Source organism: Oncorhynchus mykiss, chromosome 14 (assembly GCF_057628025.1).
Source record: "Oncorhynchus mykiss isolate SJ-2025 chromosome 14, ASM5762802v1, whole genome shotgun sequence".
In the NCBI taxonomy this organism is placed as follows: Eukaryota; Metazoa; Chordata; class Actinopteri; order Salmoniformes; family Salmonidae; genus Oncorhynchus; species Oncorhynchus mykiss.
In genome coordinates, this window is record NC_143035.1 from 11,283,881 (window position 1) to 11,301,176 (window position 17,296).

At 40.9% G+C, this 17,296-nt stretch overlaps 2 protein-coding genes across 6 annotated transcripts; one reads left to right on the plus strand and one right to left on the minus strand.

The window, feature by feature from the left end:
- Nucleotides 1–7,226: 7,226 nt before the first annotated feature.
- On the plus strand, nt 7,227–11,536 carry LOC110488780 (coiled-coil domain-containing protein 85B). The gene has a single exon (XM_021561155.3). The coding sequence runs from the start codon at nt 8,544–8,546 to the stop codon at nt 9,144–9,146; it is 603 nt and encodes a 200-aa protein (XP_021416830.1). The 5' UTR covers nt 7,227–8,543; the 3' UTR covers nt 9,147–11,536.
- Nucleotides 11,297–17,141, minus strand: LOC110488779 (fos-related antigen 1). 5 transcript variants are annotated; one of them, XM_090198051.1, is made up of 6 exons: nt 16,904–17,141; nt 16,397–16,601; nt 15,543–15,842; nt 14,847–15,101; nt 12,771–12,878; nt 11,297–12,596 (listed from the first exon to the last, which is right to left on the minus strand). In XM_090198051.1, the coding sequence occupies exons 3-6, from the start codon at nt 15,672–15,674 to the stop codon at nt 12,036–12,038; spliced, it is 1,056 nt and encodes a 351-aa protein (XP_090054177.1). In that variant the 5' UTR covers nt 15,675–15,842; nt 16,397–16,601; nt 16,904–17,141; the 3' UTR covers nt 11,297–12,035. The 5 variants fall into 5 exon arrangements, with proteins under 5 accessions (XP_090054177.1, XP_021416827.2, XP_021416826.2 ...); XM_021561152.3 differs by lacking the exon at nt 16,904–17,141 and having other exon boundaries at nt 14,847–15,104; XM_021561151.3 differs by lacking the exons at nt 16,397–16,601; nt 16,904–17,141 and adding an exon at nt 15,935–16,066 and having other exon boundaries at nt 14,847–15,104.
- Between the last annotated feature and the right edge of the window lie 155 nt (nt 17,142–17,296).

Sequence of the window (17,296 nt, forward strand, 5' to 3'; positions counted from 1 at the left end):
GTTAAACAAATAAAAAATATATTTTATATTTTAGAATCTTCAACGTAGCCACACGTTGCCTTGATAACAGCTTTGCACACTCTTGGCATTTTCTCAACCAGCTTCATGAGGTAGTCACCTGGAAAGCATTTCAATTAACTGGTGTGACTTGTTAAAAGTTGATTTGTGGAATTTCTTTCCTAGGTAGGGGTGGTATACAGAAGATAGCCCTATTTGGTAAAAGACAAAGTCCATATTATGGCAAGAACAGCTCAAATAAGCGAAGAGAAACGACAGTCCATCATTACTTTAAGATATGAAGGTCAGTCAATCCGGGAACATTTCAAGAACTTTGAAAGATTCTTCAAGTGCAGTCGTAAAAATCATCAAGAGCTATGATGAAACTGGCTCTCATGAGGTCCGCCACAGGAAAGGAAGACCCAGAGTTACCTCTGCTGCAGAGGATAAGTTCATTAGAGTTACCAGCCTCAGAAATCAGCAATTAACTGCACCTCAGATTGCAGCCAAAATAAATGCTTACCGGAGTCAAGTAACAGACACATCTCAACATCAACTGTTCATAGGAGACTGCGTGAATCAGGCCTTCATGGTCTAATTGCTGTAAAGAAACCACTACTAAAGGACACCGATAAGAAGAAGAGACTTGCTTGGTCCAAGAAACACGAGCAATTGACATTAGACCGGTTGAAATCTGTCCTTTGGTCTGATGAGTCCAAATTTGAGATTTTTGGTTCCAACCGCTGTCTTTATGAACCGTAGAGTAGTTGAACGGATGATCTCTGCATGTGTGGTTCCCACCGTGAAGCATGGAGGAGGAGGTGTGATGTGTGGGGTTGCTTGCTGGTGACACTGTCAGAGATTTATTTAGAATTCAAGGCACACTTAACCAGCATGGCTGCCACAGCATTCTGCAGCGATACACCATCCCATCTGGTTTGCGTTTAGTGGGACTATCATTTGTTTTTCAACAGGACAATGACCTAAAACACACCTCCAGGTTGTGTAAGGGCTATTTGACCAAGAAGGAGAATGATGGAGTACTGCAGACTTCAACCCAATTGAGATGGTTTGGGATGACTTGGGCCGCAGAGTGATGGAAAAGCATTCAACAACTGCTCAGCATACAATATGTGGGAACTCCTTCAAGACTGTTGGAAAAGTATTCCTCATGAAACTGGTTGAGAGAATGCCAAGAGTTTGTGCAAAGCTGTCATCAAGGCAAAGGGTGGTTACTTTGAAAAATCTCAAATCTAATATTTTGATAACAATATGCATAATATGTTTTGATTTGTCTAACACTTTTTTGGTTACTACATGATTCCACATGTGTTATTTGATCGTTTTGATGTCTTTACTATTATTCTACAATGTAGAAAATAGTAAAAAATAAAGAAAAACCCTGGAATGAATAGGTGTCCAGACTTTTGACTGGTACTCTCTCTCTCTCTCTCTCTCCTCTCTCTCTCTCTCTCTCTCTATATATATATATATATACACACAGTGCCGTAAGAAAGTATTTGCCCCCTTTCTGATTTTCTCTATTTGTATATCAGATCTTCAACCAAACCTAATATTAGATCAAGTTTACAAATAACAAAAAAGGGTATGCTTATTTTATTTGTTTAATTAACAAAGTTATGCAACACCCAATGCTCCTGTATGAAAAAGTAATTCACCCCTTACACTCAATAACTGGTTGTGCTACCTTTAGTTATAATTACTGCAACTAAATGCTTCCTGTATGAATTTTGTCCCAATCTTGCATGCAGAACTGCTTTATCTCAGCGATATTTGTCAGTTTTCAAGAATTAACTGCTCATTTCAAGTCCTGCCGCAACATCTCAATTGGGATTAGGTCTGGACTTCGACAAGGCCATTCCATAATGTCAAATTTGTGCTTTTTAACTATTTTCACTTAGGCTTGATTGTGTGTTTTGGATCATTGTCTTGCTGCATGACCCAGCTGCGCTTCAGCTTCAGCTCACAAACGGATGGCCTGACATTCTCCTGTAGAATTACAGTGGGGCAAAAAAGTATTTAGTCAGCCACCAATTGTGCAAGTTCTCCCACTTAAAAAGATGAGAGAGGCCTGTAATTTTCATCATAGGTACACTTCAACTATGACAGACAAAATTAGAAAAAAAATCCAGAAAATCACATTGTATGATTTTTAATGAATTGATTTGCAAATTATGGTGAGAAAAAAGTATTTGGTCACCTACAAACAAGCTAGATTTCTGGCTCTCACAGACCTGTAACTTCTTCTTTAAGAGGCTCCTCTGTCCTCCACTCGTTACCTGTATTAATGGCACCTGTTTGAACTTGTTATCAGTATAAAAGACACCTGTCCACAACCTCAAACAGTCACACTCCAAACTCCACTATGGCCAAGACCAAAGAGCTGTCAAAGGACACCAGAAACAAAATTGTAGACCTGCACCAGGCTGGGAAGACTGAATCTGCAGTAGGTAAGCAGCTTGGTTTGAAGAAATCAACTGTGGGAGCAATTATTAGGACATGGAAGACATACAAGACCACTGATAATCTCCCTCGATCTGGGGCTCCACGCAAGATCTCACCCCGTGGGGTCAAAATGATCACAAGAACGGTGAGCAAAAATCCCAGAACCACACTGGGGGACCTAGTTAATGACCTGCAGAGAGCTGGGACCAAAGTAACAAAGCCTACCATCAGTAACACACTACGCCGCCAGGGACTCAAATCCTGCAGTGCCAGACGTGTCCCCCTGCTTAAGCCAGAACATGTCCAGGCCCGTCTGAAGTTTGCTAGAGAGCATCTGGATGATCCAGAAGAAGATTGGGCGAATGTCATATGGTCAGATGAAACCAAAATAGAACTTTTTGGTAAAAACTCAACTCGTCGTGTTTGGAGGACAAAGAATGCTGAGTTGCAGCCAAAGAACACCATACCTACTGTGAAGCATGGGGGTGGAAACATCATGCTTTGGGGCTGTTTTTATGCAAAGGGACCAGGACGACTGATCCGTGTAAAGGAAAGAATGAATGGGGCCATGTATCGTGAGATTTTGAGTGAAAACCTCCTTCCATCAGCAAGGGCATTGAAGATGAAACGTGGCTGGGTCTTTCAGCATGACAATGATCCCAAACACACTGCCCGGGCAACGAAGGAGTGACTTCGTAAGAAGCATTTCAAGGTCCTGGAGTGGCCTAGCCAGTCTCCAGATCTCAACCCCATAGAAAATATTTGGAGGGGGTTGAAAGTCCGTGTTGCGCAGCAACAGCCCCAAAACATCACTGCTCTAGAGGAGATCTGCATGGAGGAATGGGCCAAAATAACAGCAACAGTGTGTGAAAACCTTGTGAAGACTTACAGAAACATTTGACCTCTGTCATTGCCAACAAAGGGTATATAACAAAGTATTTAGATAAACTTTTGTTATTGACCAAATACTTATTTTCCACCATAATTTGAAAATAAATTCATTAAAAATCCTACAATGTGATTTTCTGGATTTTTTTCCCTCATTTTGTCTGTCATAGTTGAAGTGTACCTATGATGAACATTACAGGCCTCTCTCATCTTTTTAAGTGGGAGAACTTGCACAATTGGTGGCTGACTAAATCCTTTTTGCCCCACTGTATCTGATATAGAGCAGAATTCATGGTTCCTTTTTTAAGGCAAATCGTCCATGGTTCTGAGGCAGCAAAGCATCCCCAAATCATCACACTACCACCACCATGCTTGACCGTTGATATGAGGTTCCTACTGTGGAATGCAGTGTCATCTATCCATATAACATTCTTCCAAGAGTCTTGATGATCATCCAGGTGCTTCCAGGTGTTTTTTGGCTAACTTCAGTCAACTTTTTGGTTGAGATGGTTCCCATTATGTCTGGCGAAAACCAAACACTGCATTCCAAGGTAAGAACCTCATGCCAATGGCCCTCCAACTGGTAATTACTAGTGGGAAACTCATCTATCATCCTTGAGCTCCAAGTAGGAGGTGGGAATTGTGAAGTTGTAAATACCAGTTGGATGCATTCACATGCTTTGAACTCGTTGAGAAACGCCCGATTGGCTAATGGCCAACAAGTTGTGTCAACCATAAACTAAAAGTACAGCTACAGTGCCTTGCGAAAGTATTCGGCCCCCTTGAACTTTGCGACCTTTTGCCACATTTCAGGCTTCAAACTGTATTTTTTTGTGAAGAATCAACAACAAGTGGGACACAATCATGAAGTGGAACAACATTTATTGGATATTTCAAACTTTTTTAACAAATCAAATACTGAAAAATTGTGCGTGCAAAATTATTCAGCCCCCTTAAGTTAATACTTTGTAGCGCCACCTTTTGCTGCGATTACAGCTGTAAGTCGCTTGGGGTATGTCTCTATCAGTTTTGCACATCGAGAGACTGAATTTTTTTCCCATTCCTCCTTGCAAAACAGCTCGAGCTCAGTGAGGTTGGATGGAGAGCATTTGTGAACAGCAGTTTTCAGTTCTTTCCACAGATTCTCGATTGGATTCAGGTCTGGACTTTGACTTGGCCATTCTAACACCTGGATATGTTTATTTTTGAACCATTCCATTGTAGATCTTGCTTTAAGTTTTGGATCATTGTCTTGTTGGAAGACAAATCTCTGTCCCAGTCTCAGGTCTTTTGCAGACTCCATCAGGTTTTCTTCCAGAATGGTCCTGTATTTGGCTCCATCCATCTTCCCATCAATTTTAACCATCTTCCCTGTCCCTGCTGAAGAAAAGCAGGCCCAAACCATGATGCTGCCACCACCATGTTTGACAGTGGAGATGGTGTGTTCAGGGTGATGAGCTGTGTTGCTTTTACGCCAAACATAACGTTTTGCATTGTTGCCAAAAAGTTCAATTTTGGTTTCATCTGACCAGAGCACCTTCTTCCACATGTTTGGTGTGTCTCCCAGGTGGCTTGTGGCAAACTTTAAACAACACTTTTTATGGATATCTTTAAGAAATGGCTTTCTTCTTGCCACTCTTCCATAAAGGCCAGATTTGTGCAATATACGACTGATTGTTGTCCTATGGACAGAGTCTCCCACCTCAGCTGTAGATCTCTGCAGTTCATCCAGAGTGATCATGGGCCTCTTGGCTGCATCTCTGATCAGTCTTCTCCTTGTATGAGCTGAAAGTTTAGAGGGACGGCCAGGTCTTGGTAGATTTGCAGTGGTCTGATACTCCTTCCATTTCAATATTATCGCTTGCACAGTGCTCCTTGGGATGTTTAAAGCTTGGGAAATCTTTTTGTATCCAAATCCGGCTTTAAACTTCTTCACAACAGTATCTCGGACCTGACCTGTGTGTTTCTTGTTCTTCATGATGCGCTCTGCGCTTTTAACGGACCTCTGAGACTATCACAGTGCAGGTGCATTTATACGGAGACTTGATTACACACAGGTGGATTGTATTTATCATCATTAGTCATTTAGGTCAACATTGGATCATTCAGAGATCCTCACTGAACTTCTGGAGAGAGTTTGCTGCACTGAAAGTAAAGGGGCTGAATCATTTTGCACGCCCAATTTTTCAGTTTTTGATTTGTTAAAAAAGTTTGAAATATCCAATAAATGTTGTTCCACTTCATGATTGTGTCCCACTTGTTGTTGATTCTTCACAAAAAAATACAGTTTTATATCTTTATGTTTGAAGCCTGAAATGTGGCAAAAGGTCGCAAAGTTCAAGGGGGCCGAATACTTTCGCAAGGCACTGTATCAGGCTTTTAAACAAATAATATTGTTCAAAAACCATATTAATAGATTGCTTTTAAACAATAATGTTTTGTAGTTGCATTTAACTGCTGAAAATGTTGTTATGCTGTTATCGCTGTCAGCGGTCACCATGTGGGAGATGTGAGAGAAGCACAAGGATGACAGACGGGTTTCCCACTAGTAACTACCAGTTGGAGGGCCGTTCAAATATAATTTTCCCAGTTGTATGTGGTAAACATAGAGAATGATAGAGATATCATCTTTATATATGTCCCATTATGATGTCTGTGGGTGCACGGGCAGTGCCATTGAGACCATCTCCATTTTGAAGTAGTACATTTTTCTTTTTACTACTACTTTACGAGTTGGCAAACAAACTGAAAGGGTGCATACTACCATCTAGAGTGTGTTGTTTGAATGGGTATAAAGCCACGGTTGGTGATTTACTGCCACCTACAGTTATGGAATGTTTGCTCACAAGAATAATTAATTGACTGATTCCTCCTGATGACCCGGATGGAATCATGTAAATCCTTCCTTCACCCATAGGACGGCGCACTCAGTTGACTACTTTAAAATGGTGGTAGCCCTCAATGGCAATGTCCATGCCAAAATGGGTTTTATCCATTTAGAGTCTTCCATGTAATTCGATGGTGGTAAATTCCCACTTCCCAATTGGTTAGGAACGCCGCATTACTCAATCAAATTATTTAAAAAGGAAAATCAGAACTGTTATTTTCCAATAATAAACACACATAAAATAGTAAAGAGTAGAAAGATACCATGAGGAATTGTGGTGTGTGTGTGCACTTCCCCCACAGAGATGAATCTGACTAAATCTCACCAAATCCCTCTCCTCACCCCTCCCATCCTCCTTTTGCTTTATCTGTCTGTGTCCTTTCAAAATTACAAAAGAGAAAAACGACATAGTCAACTGTCTTTTTGTTTTACACCACTCACTGCAAACCAGCCAACCCCCTCCCTCTCTCAGTTCCAGCCCTTCTGTTAGCTAACCTCACAGTGCCCTGATTCTGTCCCAAGCGAACCCCAGTCCTGGCTAACACCCTATATTGTTAAGGCCTCACTGAAACAATAGAGTAGGAAGTGGAGGGCGGAAGGATAGAGCCGAATGCCGCAGCTTAAACCATAGAAAAGCCATTTGTCACACTTTCTGTCTGTGTATCTGAAACTGTGTACACTGTAACTGTGCTACACTTCTTGTTATGCGTCAAAGTGTGATGCTGATACCTTTGTGTCATATTCTGCTGTGTGTGTGTGTGTGGTGTGGTGTGTGTGTGTGTGTGGGTGCAGAGTGCAGGAAGTCTTTAAAAAATATATTAAAAAAATTATATTAAAAAAACGATAGACTAAAAAGATACTATGATATATAGCCTATTTTTTGTGTGTATTTTATAGATTAGGTCTATACATAGATTTGAACACAAATGTGAACACAAAAAATGAGTATGCCTATAAACACATGCACTCAAATTGCATGTGTGATGTCATTTCTTTCCACTGGACACAATACGTAAGCTATTATTTTACCGTAAAGGAAAACCAAACGGAAAGGGAGAGGGGGAGACGGCTTCAGCAGGGGGACATTCCTACAGCGCCTCCTTCACAACCGCAATCAGACAACCAGATTTGAATGCGCATAACGACATACTGTAGGATAATAGTCAGCGTTTTTTTTTACTTCAATGTACTGTATATTTTTATCTTCAATGTTAAGCCGAGCATATCTTCCAAAGAAGTGGTCTGTATCGATTTCGTACATTTTTATTGTGTTTATCCGTGTTGTTTTGATAAGCCTCGCCTGTGGATGATGATTTGACACTTCTATTACTTTTTATGTGAGGGGAGAGTAAAAAGCACAATCCCATTATTTTTAAATGGGCGTCATTTTCTGAAATTCACAGAGTGGAGAGAAAAACCGAGTTTGAGAGAGAGGAGACATCCGTTTGATAAGTGACAGTGAAGAAGGCGGACATTGTTATCCTCCACACACCACGCAATAGGACAAGCATGAGTCTGGATTCATATTTTTTGAGTGACTTCAAAGCCTTATGGTTTGATTGTTTTTCTATGGTGAATTTCAAATGACTGCCTCTCATAGGTTCATAATCAAAAGGAATGAATGTTATGCCATGAACAAATCCTTCAAACAGAGGGAATACAACATTTACTCGGACAACGAACGCAGATGCTCTGCAGCAGGTATTTTCTGAAAAGACGTGAAGATCTCAGTGAAAGAACATTGTCATATCTTTGTCCAAGGTTTTGCGATATAGGATTACGAGCCAGCTACAATAAAAACGAAATAACGGATTGAAGCAGCATGAAAACCTCACCCTGCCGACGGTAACCAAGGAAAAGAAAGGGGAAACAAGACAGACAGTAATGCATACTTGTTTCATAAAGGCCTCTAATCACAGATTATCATGTGAGATTTGAGAGTGATTGATTGACATTTGATAGAACAAATATTGCCATTGTTGCTTGGTTTTGTTATAGCAATAGCGACCTTGTTCAGAGCATTTTATAGCTCATAGAAAAACGTCAATTTGATCATGTGAAACATGTGCACTGTTCCCATTATCCATAGGCAAAGCCAAGAATTGCTGTTGGCCTACATTTGTTTCAACGGTGGGAAAGAGACAGTTGATAGTCACAATTCAGGGCAGACTAAAAAGCTTGCTTTTCATGCCCCATTGCAGAGCATCCCAGGAATTAAAGGCTACAGTTATTTTACCCTCAACTGCCTGTAATCAGGAAAGTCATTTTTTTCTCAGGTTATTGTATTACAATCAGTTAAAACAATATGGGGAGTGACAGTGAGATTTACAACAGAGAGTTGTCAAAGATGTCTGACGAGGATTTACTCGCCTGCTCTAAAGAAGAACTGGTGAGGCGACTGCGTAAAGAGGAGTCTGAAAAGATCTCTGCTCTTATCCAGCGTGGACGGCTGATAAAAGAAGTCAACAAACAATTACAAGGCCACCTGCTTGAGATCAGGGAGCTGAAAACCATCAACCAGCGTCTCCAGGAAGAAAACACAGAACTGCGCGACTTGTGCTGTTTTCTTGACGATGACCGACTAAAGGTGAATAAACTGGCCCGGGAATGGCAGCTGTTCGGTCACCACGCAGCCAAAGTGATGCGTGAGGATCTGGGCGGCTACTTGAAAAAACTGTCCGACCTAGAGCGCATGCAAGACGGATTAGTGAAGGAGAATCTGGACCTGAAAGAGCTCTGTCTGGTCCTGGAGGAGGAGTGTGTTAGCAGGAGTGACTCCAGTCCCGGTGGATCCACTGAGCTCAACCTGCCGTGCATGGTGTCCCGAGACCTCGGGGATGGAAGTTCAAGCACTGGGAGCGTTGGTAGTCCGGACCAGCTCCACCTGGTTTGCTCACCTGATGACTGAAGATGGAACAGAGCTGGATACTTTCACTGATTAGTGAAAAAGCACGATACAGCGAAATATGGGTCGAGGAAATATGTTGACATTGTAGGAATATAATTGTTTACAGCATTCATTGCTAGAACACAAACTTTGTTGGGATTCTTTTAAGAAGATAGCATATTACACGAAATACAGCAACATCTCCAAAATGGCAGCCAGTCAGGTGTGCCTTCAGCACCTGCTGCTGTCCTAACGAAAACTTGAAAAAGAATCCTGAAGAGAAAATAAAAATGCTTTTTCCTGGACAGATGACAGCCCTACAGAGACATTAGACACTAAAGATCAAGATTTTTTGGAATTATCATTTCTCAATTTGTATTTATTTTTTTGACCAATCTTGTCAGAGGTTTTCCTCTTTTCAGTGATTGAGACTGTATATGGTTAACATTAGAAGGTGTTGTTGGAAGGAGGTTGAGTTAGGATGTTCTCTCATGCACTGGACTGTCCTGGCAGTGGACTACTTTTCACCGTATTGCACTGGACAAAGCTACCATGGATCCCTGTAGATTCATATCTCAACACAGATTTGAGCCATACTAGTACATGATATCCAAAACCATTTAAAATTTTGAAGGATTAGTTTTTTTTTGTGAGAGACCTTTAAATAACATTTAAATCATGTATGATGCATTCAGTCCCTCGGGTCAGGATTGGAGTGCTGTGTGTATGAAAACACAAACTAACAATGAAATTGTGTATTATCAGCCCTGTCTTGGCAGCCCTTCAGTTTTACACTGAAATTGCACGAGAGACATAGTGTGCTACAGTAATTTAGGCTGTACAATACACTAAACATGGCACCGCTGATTTGTGTCTTACACCTGCACCTATGAACTCAACTCAACTCAGAACTGAACTGCCCAGGCAGTTCTCAACCAGCCACTTTTGTATCAAACTGGTAGGTCTAGACTGGAGTTTACGAGATGATGGATTTATAGATGCTGGCGACTAGTCTCTTTATTATTGTTATGCTTATTAGAACTGCTTCACATTTTCTGTTTCAGTTGCCAGTAGTCAGGATCCCAATATAACTCATGTTTTGTGGTAATTCTGTAGAGCTACTCTCTCATTGTCTTCATTAACTTGACCTATCAGTATTACTTCATTAATGAATACACATTTCTGTTTTGTGCATATAGAACATGCTCCTGGATTGGATAAGATTTGCTTTTTGGGCTTTAATTGGTGGGCTGCTCGTAGTGCATTGAAGACCTTTAAATACACTGGCTGAGACACTCAATCGTGTTATGACCTTTGTGTGTGCAGGAAGGCCATTTTACATGGTGTAACGTGAGTGATTGATTGATCTCGCGATCTGTTTGTCCCAGACTGCAGTTGATTGATGTTCCTGTCCATGTCATACAGCCTGACATTGTGGATATTCATCAGGTTTATTGTTGGACCTGTTTGCACAGCAAGGAGATCTGGAGTGGACAGTAACACTTTCATCAACTTAGTGAAACACAGAGAGCTCCTTTGACAGCGAGGAACACACATAGGCACTCTCTCTTCTAACCCCTATACTTATCATATGCTCTCTGGGCCCCGTGTGAGTGAGTGACTCACTTCATTTGCGAGAACTACAGTAACAAGAGAACTCTGTGTTCAGGAATCAGGGTCATGGTAAACAGTTCTCCATTTACTAGACTCATTATGATCTACTCCTCTACTTTCCTGGACTCCCTCTTACTGTAAACATGCTTTCCCATTCAATCAAACCAAGATGTCTCATTGTGACCTCATTTTCTTCTCGCTCGTTATCTTTCATACTCGGCACATCTGAAATGTTAATGTGTTCTTTTCATCTGTTTGTATCTGCCAGTGATCCAGTTCTTTGCCTTTTACAAGGACAACCGTAGAGGAATGGCCAGTTTGCCACTCCCTTTCCTCCCCAGCATCCATTACCCCCTTCTGTAAGGTTGCTAGGCAGCAGCATCAAGCAGGATCTATTCAAAATGGAACTACTAACTAATTGGTTTAACACTAAGGAATATTCTTTAACCCTTTTGTACTATTTTAAAGCATAGAATTTGCTTGGACTTGACAATGTGATATTTGCATCGGTATATTATCAAACATACTTGATCACCACCAAATCAACATCCGTAGCCTTGTCTTTATAGTCTCTTTTATTGCACTGCTTTGTAAGATCGCATCAAAATGAAGGCACTGCCCACTATAAACCCACAGTCAAAAGAGAACACATTATCAAAAATATACACTACACGCTCAAATACATGTCTATATATATTCTATATTTACTCCCATGGTCCTGCCTTAGTTGTCTTAAATGTTCCCAGAATAATGCGGTTTTGCATAAATGAAATAAATTATATTGTATTAAACTACAATATGTATACATTTTTTTATATAAAGATAGCACATTATGAGAAAGATTACAACTTGGCACACATGTATGATTATCCTAAAACAAAACCAACGTGTTTATTACCATGTTGTTACAGGTAATAAAGGCCAGTGTTCATACAGAACATGTAAGGCTTCAGTAAATTGATGTGGTTCCTACATTTCAAATGCAGAAATATCACCATTATTGACAAAGTGCACAAAGTTGATGCATTTTTGTTTGAACATTTGCACAATTCTACCTCTTGGGTTTTGAGCATAACACATATAGTTAGTCAGATGTTAAATGCATCAGGGAAAACAAAAAAATAGTGTAACAACACAATCCTTTAAATATGAGTCGTTTGCGTCACCATAATGCTTTGCGAGTGTCAGCTTGTGTGTTAGCTTTTGTATGGCACCCATGTCGTTGTCATAATCGTCGTCATCTTCATAACCGCCAGTGTTGTCACTCAGTCTTTTCCAACATGGAAGCCCATTAAATCACAGTGTGAAGATGGTAGGGGAGTTTAGGGAGTGATCTGATTGGTCCCCACTGCTGCTGCTACGGCGATGGGCAATACTACAGGGCTGGGGGTTTCGAGACTGCTGGGCCACATCCTGTTGAGAGGAAGATGGCAGAGGCGGTAGAGCCTGGGATGAACTAGTGGAACTGGAGTCTAGAGAGCCATTGGGATAACTGAAGACCAGACTAGCCATGAAAGGAGTAAGAGATGGAGTAGAAATAAGAATTGGGGTGTGAAGGGACTCAGATTCTATGGGGACGGTAAAGGATGTCACAGGACGAGCAGGGATAATAATTTGGGGTTTGGGCTTCTTAATCTTTGATTGGCTCTTTACTGAGGACCGTGGTAGGTCCTCAGGCTCGATTTTAATTCCTAATGTGGGAAGCCCTGAGCTCGGGTCAGAATCCAAGTCAGAGTCCTGGATCTTGCAAATGGGACGGTGGGCCTCTATGACCAACTCTAGCTTTTCTTTCTCCTTCTGTAGTTGAGCAATCTCCTTCTGCAGATGGGACTTTTTAACTTCCAACTCGTCTGTCTCCTAAGAAAGGGAAAACGAAAGAGAAAAGGTTAGGGTTGTATTGTCAATCTATTTATTTTTTCAATTGGCACAAAAACCCAGTAGTTAAAACATTAAATGTGAGTGTCTTATAAACAGGTGATATGATTTACAAAACGTTAAAAAGTATGTTAATAAGCCTCAAATTAAACTTACACTTTGCAGCGTGTCTGTCAGCTCACGTCGGCGGTTACGACACTTGGCAGCTGCCTGTTTGTTTCGCTCCCTCCTTATTCTGCGTCTTGCCAACTCCTCTGGGGACAACTAAAGTGAGAGAAAGACATTTGATGACTACGAAAAAAAGTACCAATAAGTTTGACAAAAATGTACTACAACTTGAAAGACATCTAGCTCAACGCAATTGAAGGGGACTGCACTAAACAGCAGATTACTAAAATGTGTTGTGAAATACTACCACCTTGTGTATAAACTGAGTCACTACATTCAAACTTTCACAACGTCATTTTGTAACATCTGAGACTTTTGTCACGCCCTTCCTCCAATTTAATTTAACATTTTGTCCAGTTATTTGTTTCTTTTCATCCAATTTTTCCCGCCCCTGTATTATGATGATTCACTCAGACCCCCGTTGTGACTCCGGTATGAGTCATATGACTTGCCCCGCTGAGTCACACGATAGCCCATTTCCCATCCCATCAAGCTCAATCAATCACACATTCTGGAAGTGTAACTGATAGCCAACGGGTATAAAAAGCATATACCCTCAAGGAAAACAAAAACGCACTACTAATAGTAGTTAAGCAATTTGATAATTACTTGATGTGTTGCCGTCTTACATTTCGTGAACCCGCACGTCAGATATATTTTCTCTCAAAATCAAAAACAGGCTGATAAAAGCTGTCATTTTCTAGCACTTAGCCTAATAAGTCACTAACGTCAAATGAGCGGCGTATCTCAAACGATTATAAAGCAGGTCAGTGTACATAGCTGTTCCAAAGTACATAGGCCTAGGTGTCAACCGAAACAGATGTGGTCAACCTCTGCATCATCTGGAATTTCCAAATGTTCACCCCCAAAAAATCTAGCCCATTCAAAAGAGAGCTCTCAGAAATATTTGTTTCTGTAATTTAGTTTTCCTCCTATCAGACAGAATGGGTGTGTGGTAATGTCTCACTGCCATATCAGAAGTATAAGTCAGTCACCGACACTACAGGATATTACTCACTACTGACACCGACTCAGCCATCCGTCTCTACACCTCTGTGAAGTCCTTAGTTGCCCTTTTCCATGCCCCTCTCAGTCCCAACGAAGCACTGGAATTCTAAGCCTCTCTGTGTCCAGTGTAGCATTATTAATAAGACAACTACACGGAAAAGGGTCTACTAGTGCAGAGCGATTAACCGAAATGTCTATTGTTTTTTTAAAGAACTAATTGACAGAAGTCAGTTCAATTATTTGATTTCCATTTTGTTTTTCCCTGTAGAGATAAATCAGATGAAGCCTGAACTGTCTGGTGTAGTAGGGAGGTGTAGTTTCCACCAGGCCAATATTCTACAGTTTAGCTCAGAAAATATTGTAATTAACTACAATGACCATAATCCATTGTGCTCCTGCTTAAACTTGTCTGGTCTGAGCGGAGCAGACATGGAGACAGAGAAGAGAGAATGCCCGATCGAGAGGGCTAGAAAGCAGTTGCTTTGCGAGCTTGAAAATACATGATCTAAGTCAGGGCCCGAGTTTGGGAAACCCTGATCTAAGTGATTGATAGTTGGTATTCAGCAGTCAAAGTATGCCTTATTTATTTTGAAAAATTATTAAAATAGTGATTTTGTCAGACAGCATAGGCAGCAAAGTTCTACAGAGATGATGACTCAGAATGAAATAATTAAGTCATCAAATAAAACAAATATTTTATTAAAGTATAATAAAGTAAAGTTATGTGAATAAATGATGATTAATAAGTGATAAGTCACAACCATCATGGGACTTTTATTAACTGGTTTATTCAGTGTTAAAGCATTCAGCCCACACAAAAACCATGAGATTTTTTAAATAAATCGAACTGAAACCAAACCGACTTCAAAAGGTACTAATCACTCAGCACTATGGCTTACTAAACTATACCTCTTCAAAATGCATGTTGTGATAAGTGACCTTACGATTCATCTACATTTATGGTCAAATATCCACCGACATTCTGGCACAATACCTACCTACCTTTTGAAATAAGAGTTTCACACTCTGCTGGCTAAAGACAAAACATATTCTTACATAGTCATCGTTCCTGCGTCTGGTCGTGCTTCCAGAACTTGCCGCGGCCCTTATGACCCCTGGTCTGTAAAGGTGTGGTTGGGAAGGTGAGGGGTTGAAGGACCTCATTCCTGCTACAGGTGGGTAAGGAGGACGTGGAGGCCGCGAGGGGCCAGCTGGACCGATGAGGGAGGGCTGGACCAACCACTGGAGGTCTTGGTTGGAAGTGATGTCGTTGAGACTGGGAATAAACTGACTGCCTCCTGCCACAGTGAACTTCTGAGGAGAGCAAGAGCAACAAAAAGAATGAGAGCAAAAGAGAGCGAGATTAGCGTAATGAGATTGACAAGCAGAAGGATTTAAAGCAAAACTATTATTTTGAACCAGATATTTGACATGGACATATGCATGTATCAGGACATAAAGGCAACAATTTTGATAGACTCAAAATGAATGGTTAAATACATCCATCACGTGTCTCAAGTCAACATAAACCCACAATCAGACAATGGTAATCAGATTTACACCATGGCTATAATACGTTGCCTACTACATTTCTTATGTCATTATTATTCCATTACTACTCTATTATTAATATATTCTGAAATTAATACTATTAAGCAATATAATTATTGGGGGAAAACTTTAAACAAACATTATTTGAATGTATTGCTCTTATTAAAGTTTATCAACATAGCCCATATTTGTGCCGCCTACCTGATGTTGTTGAGTGGTTGAGGTGCTGGTGTCCTGGGATACTGCGCTCGATCCGGTGTGTGGGGACCCAGAGTCGCTGTTGGGGTACGTAGAGCTGCCTCCGCGGCCCATGTCCCCAAAGTTCCGGTACATCTTTGATTGTAAACTGCTATCCCGATGAATGCAAAGTAATCCAGAGGAGTTGTATGAATAGCAAGCGGTGAAGTGAACGATGCGTTCGAGTAGTGTCACGTTCACTTTTCAAACGTTGGGGAAACCCTCCTTGTTGCGGGAAGTTGGTAGGATCTGAAAATATGTATCCTGAAAGGGGAAGAAGGAAACTTCTAATGAAAAGCTTGTTCTTGTGTATGACTAAATTCTCTCAAATAAATGTAAAATTACTCCTTACTTACATGGATCATTCCAGTTGGACTGAAAAGTATAGAGTGATCGTAGAATTATAAACGTCTAAACCAATACTATAGTTTTTCCACGCCCCTCCCAAATTACTGGAAATGGTGTTGTCTAGTTTTCGGTGTGTAACTGACCACGTGCGAATGACGTTTTTGGCCATATATGGTGAGTTTCCTCCAGCAAGTGTTCCCGGGAATCCTCATTGCCAGTTTGGTTGTTTAAATCAAATTGTATTGGTCACATATACGTATTTAGCAGATGTAGCGAAAGGCTTGTGTTCCTAGCTCCAAAAGTGCAGTAGTATCTAACAATTTACAACAATACACACAAATCTAAAAGTAAAAGAATGGGATTAAGAAATATTTAAATATTAGGATGAGCAATGTCTTAGTGGCATTGACTACAATACAGTAGAAGCTGTTTTTCAGTCTCGGTCCCAGCTTTCACGCACATGTACTGACCTCGCCTTCTGGATGATAGAGGGGTGAACAGGCCGTGGCTCGGTTGGTTGATGTCCTTCATGATATTTTTCGCCTTCCTGTGACATCGGGTGCTGTATGAGTCCCCCGGTGATGCGTTGGGCAGACCGCGCCACCCTCTGGAGAGCCCTGCGGTTGCGGTCGGTGCAGTTGCCGTCCTATGGACAGGACGCTCTAAACTGTGCACCTGTAAAAGTTCGTGAGGGTCTTAGGGGCAAATATGAATTTCTTCAGCTCCCGAATCTACAAAACTATGGGGCAAAACAAATGGGGTTGGCTTAGATTTGTGACAACATGTAAACTATATATTTGATCTCCAATGTTTATTGAAAACATGAAAAGACGTTTGCACAATGACCACTTGTCTCAAATACATTGTTAGTTGTTGGTTAGCTAGCTTGCGAGTTTTAGCAGACATTCAATCAGTCAAAACACCAAATCAAAACGTTATCAAGAACAAGCTTAAACTAGTTTAAATGACTCACGTACGATTCCCAATCCCCACATGGCAGTTTCTTGTCATTGTTGGTAGCTATCTGGCCATCCAGAATCACAACAACTCACGGACATCTGTCCAATTGAAGCGTGTGTATTGTTTTGGTGTTATTGTCAGCTAACCCATAACAGGAGCGGAAAGCACGCTCTCTGCCCCATACCTTGCATCCACTTTCTTTTTCTTGAACACATAAATCTAGGGAAGACTGCCTGAAGGAGGTCAGTCAGCGGAATGGCACTTTGGCTGCGTTTAGACTGGTGTTTTCACTAATTGGTCTTTTGACCAATCAGATCAGCTCTGAAAAATATGTGATGTGATTGGTAAAAATACCAATTTATGGCAAAAATATCCGAATTTGGTTTGCCAGTGTGAACGCAAAATGTGAA

Coding starts and splice junctions, on each gene's coding strand:
- LOC110488780 (XM_021561155.3), top strand. CDS start 8,544: ATGGGGAGTGACAGTGAGATTTACAACAGAGAGTTGTCAAAGATGTCT.
- LOC110488779 (XM_021561152.3), bottom strand. CDS start 15,674: ATGTACCGGAACTTTGGGGACATGGGCCGCGGAGGCAGCTCTACGTAC. Junction 12,879..14,846: donor GACGCAGGAACGATGACTAT/GTAAGAATATGT, acceptor CTCTCACTTTAG/TTGTCCCCAGAGGAGTTGGC. Junction 12,597..12,770: donor TGACAGACACGCTGCAAAGT/GTAAGTTTAATT, acceptor TCCCTTTCTTAG/GAGACAGACGAGTTGGAAGT.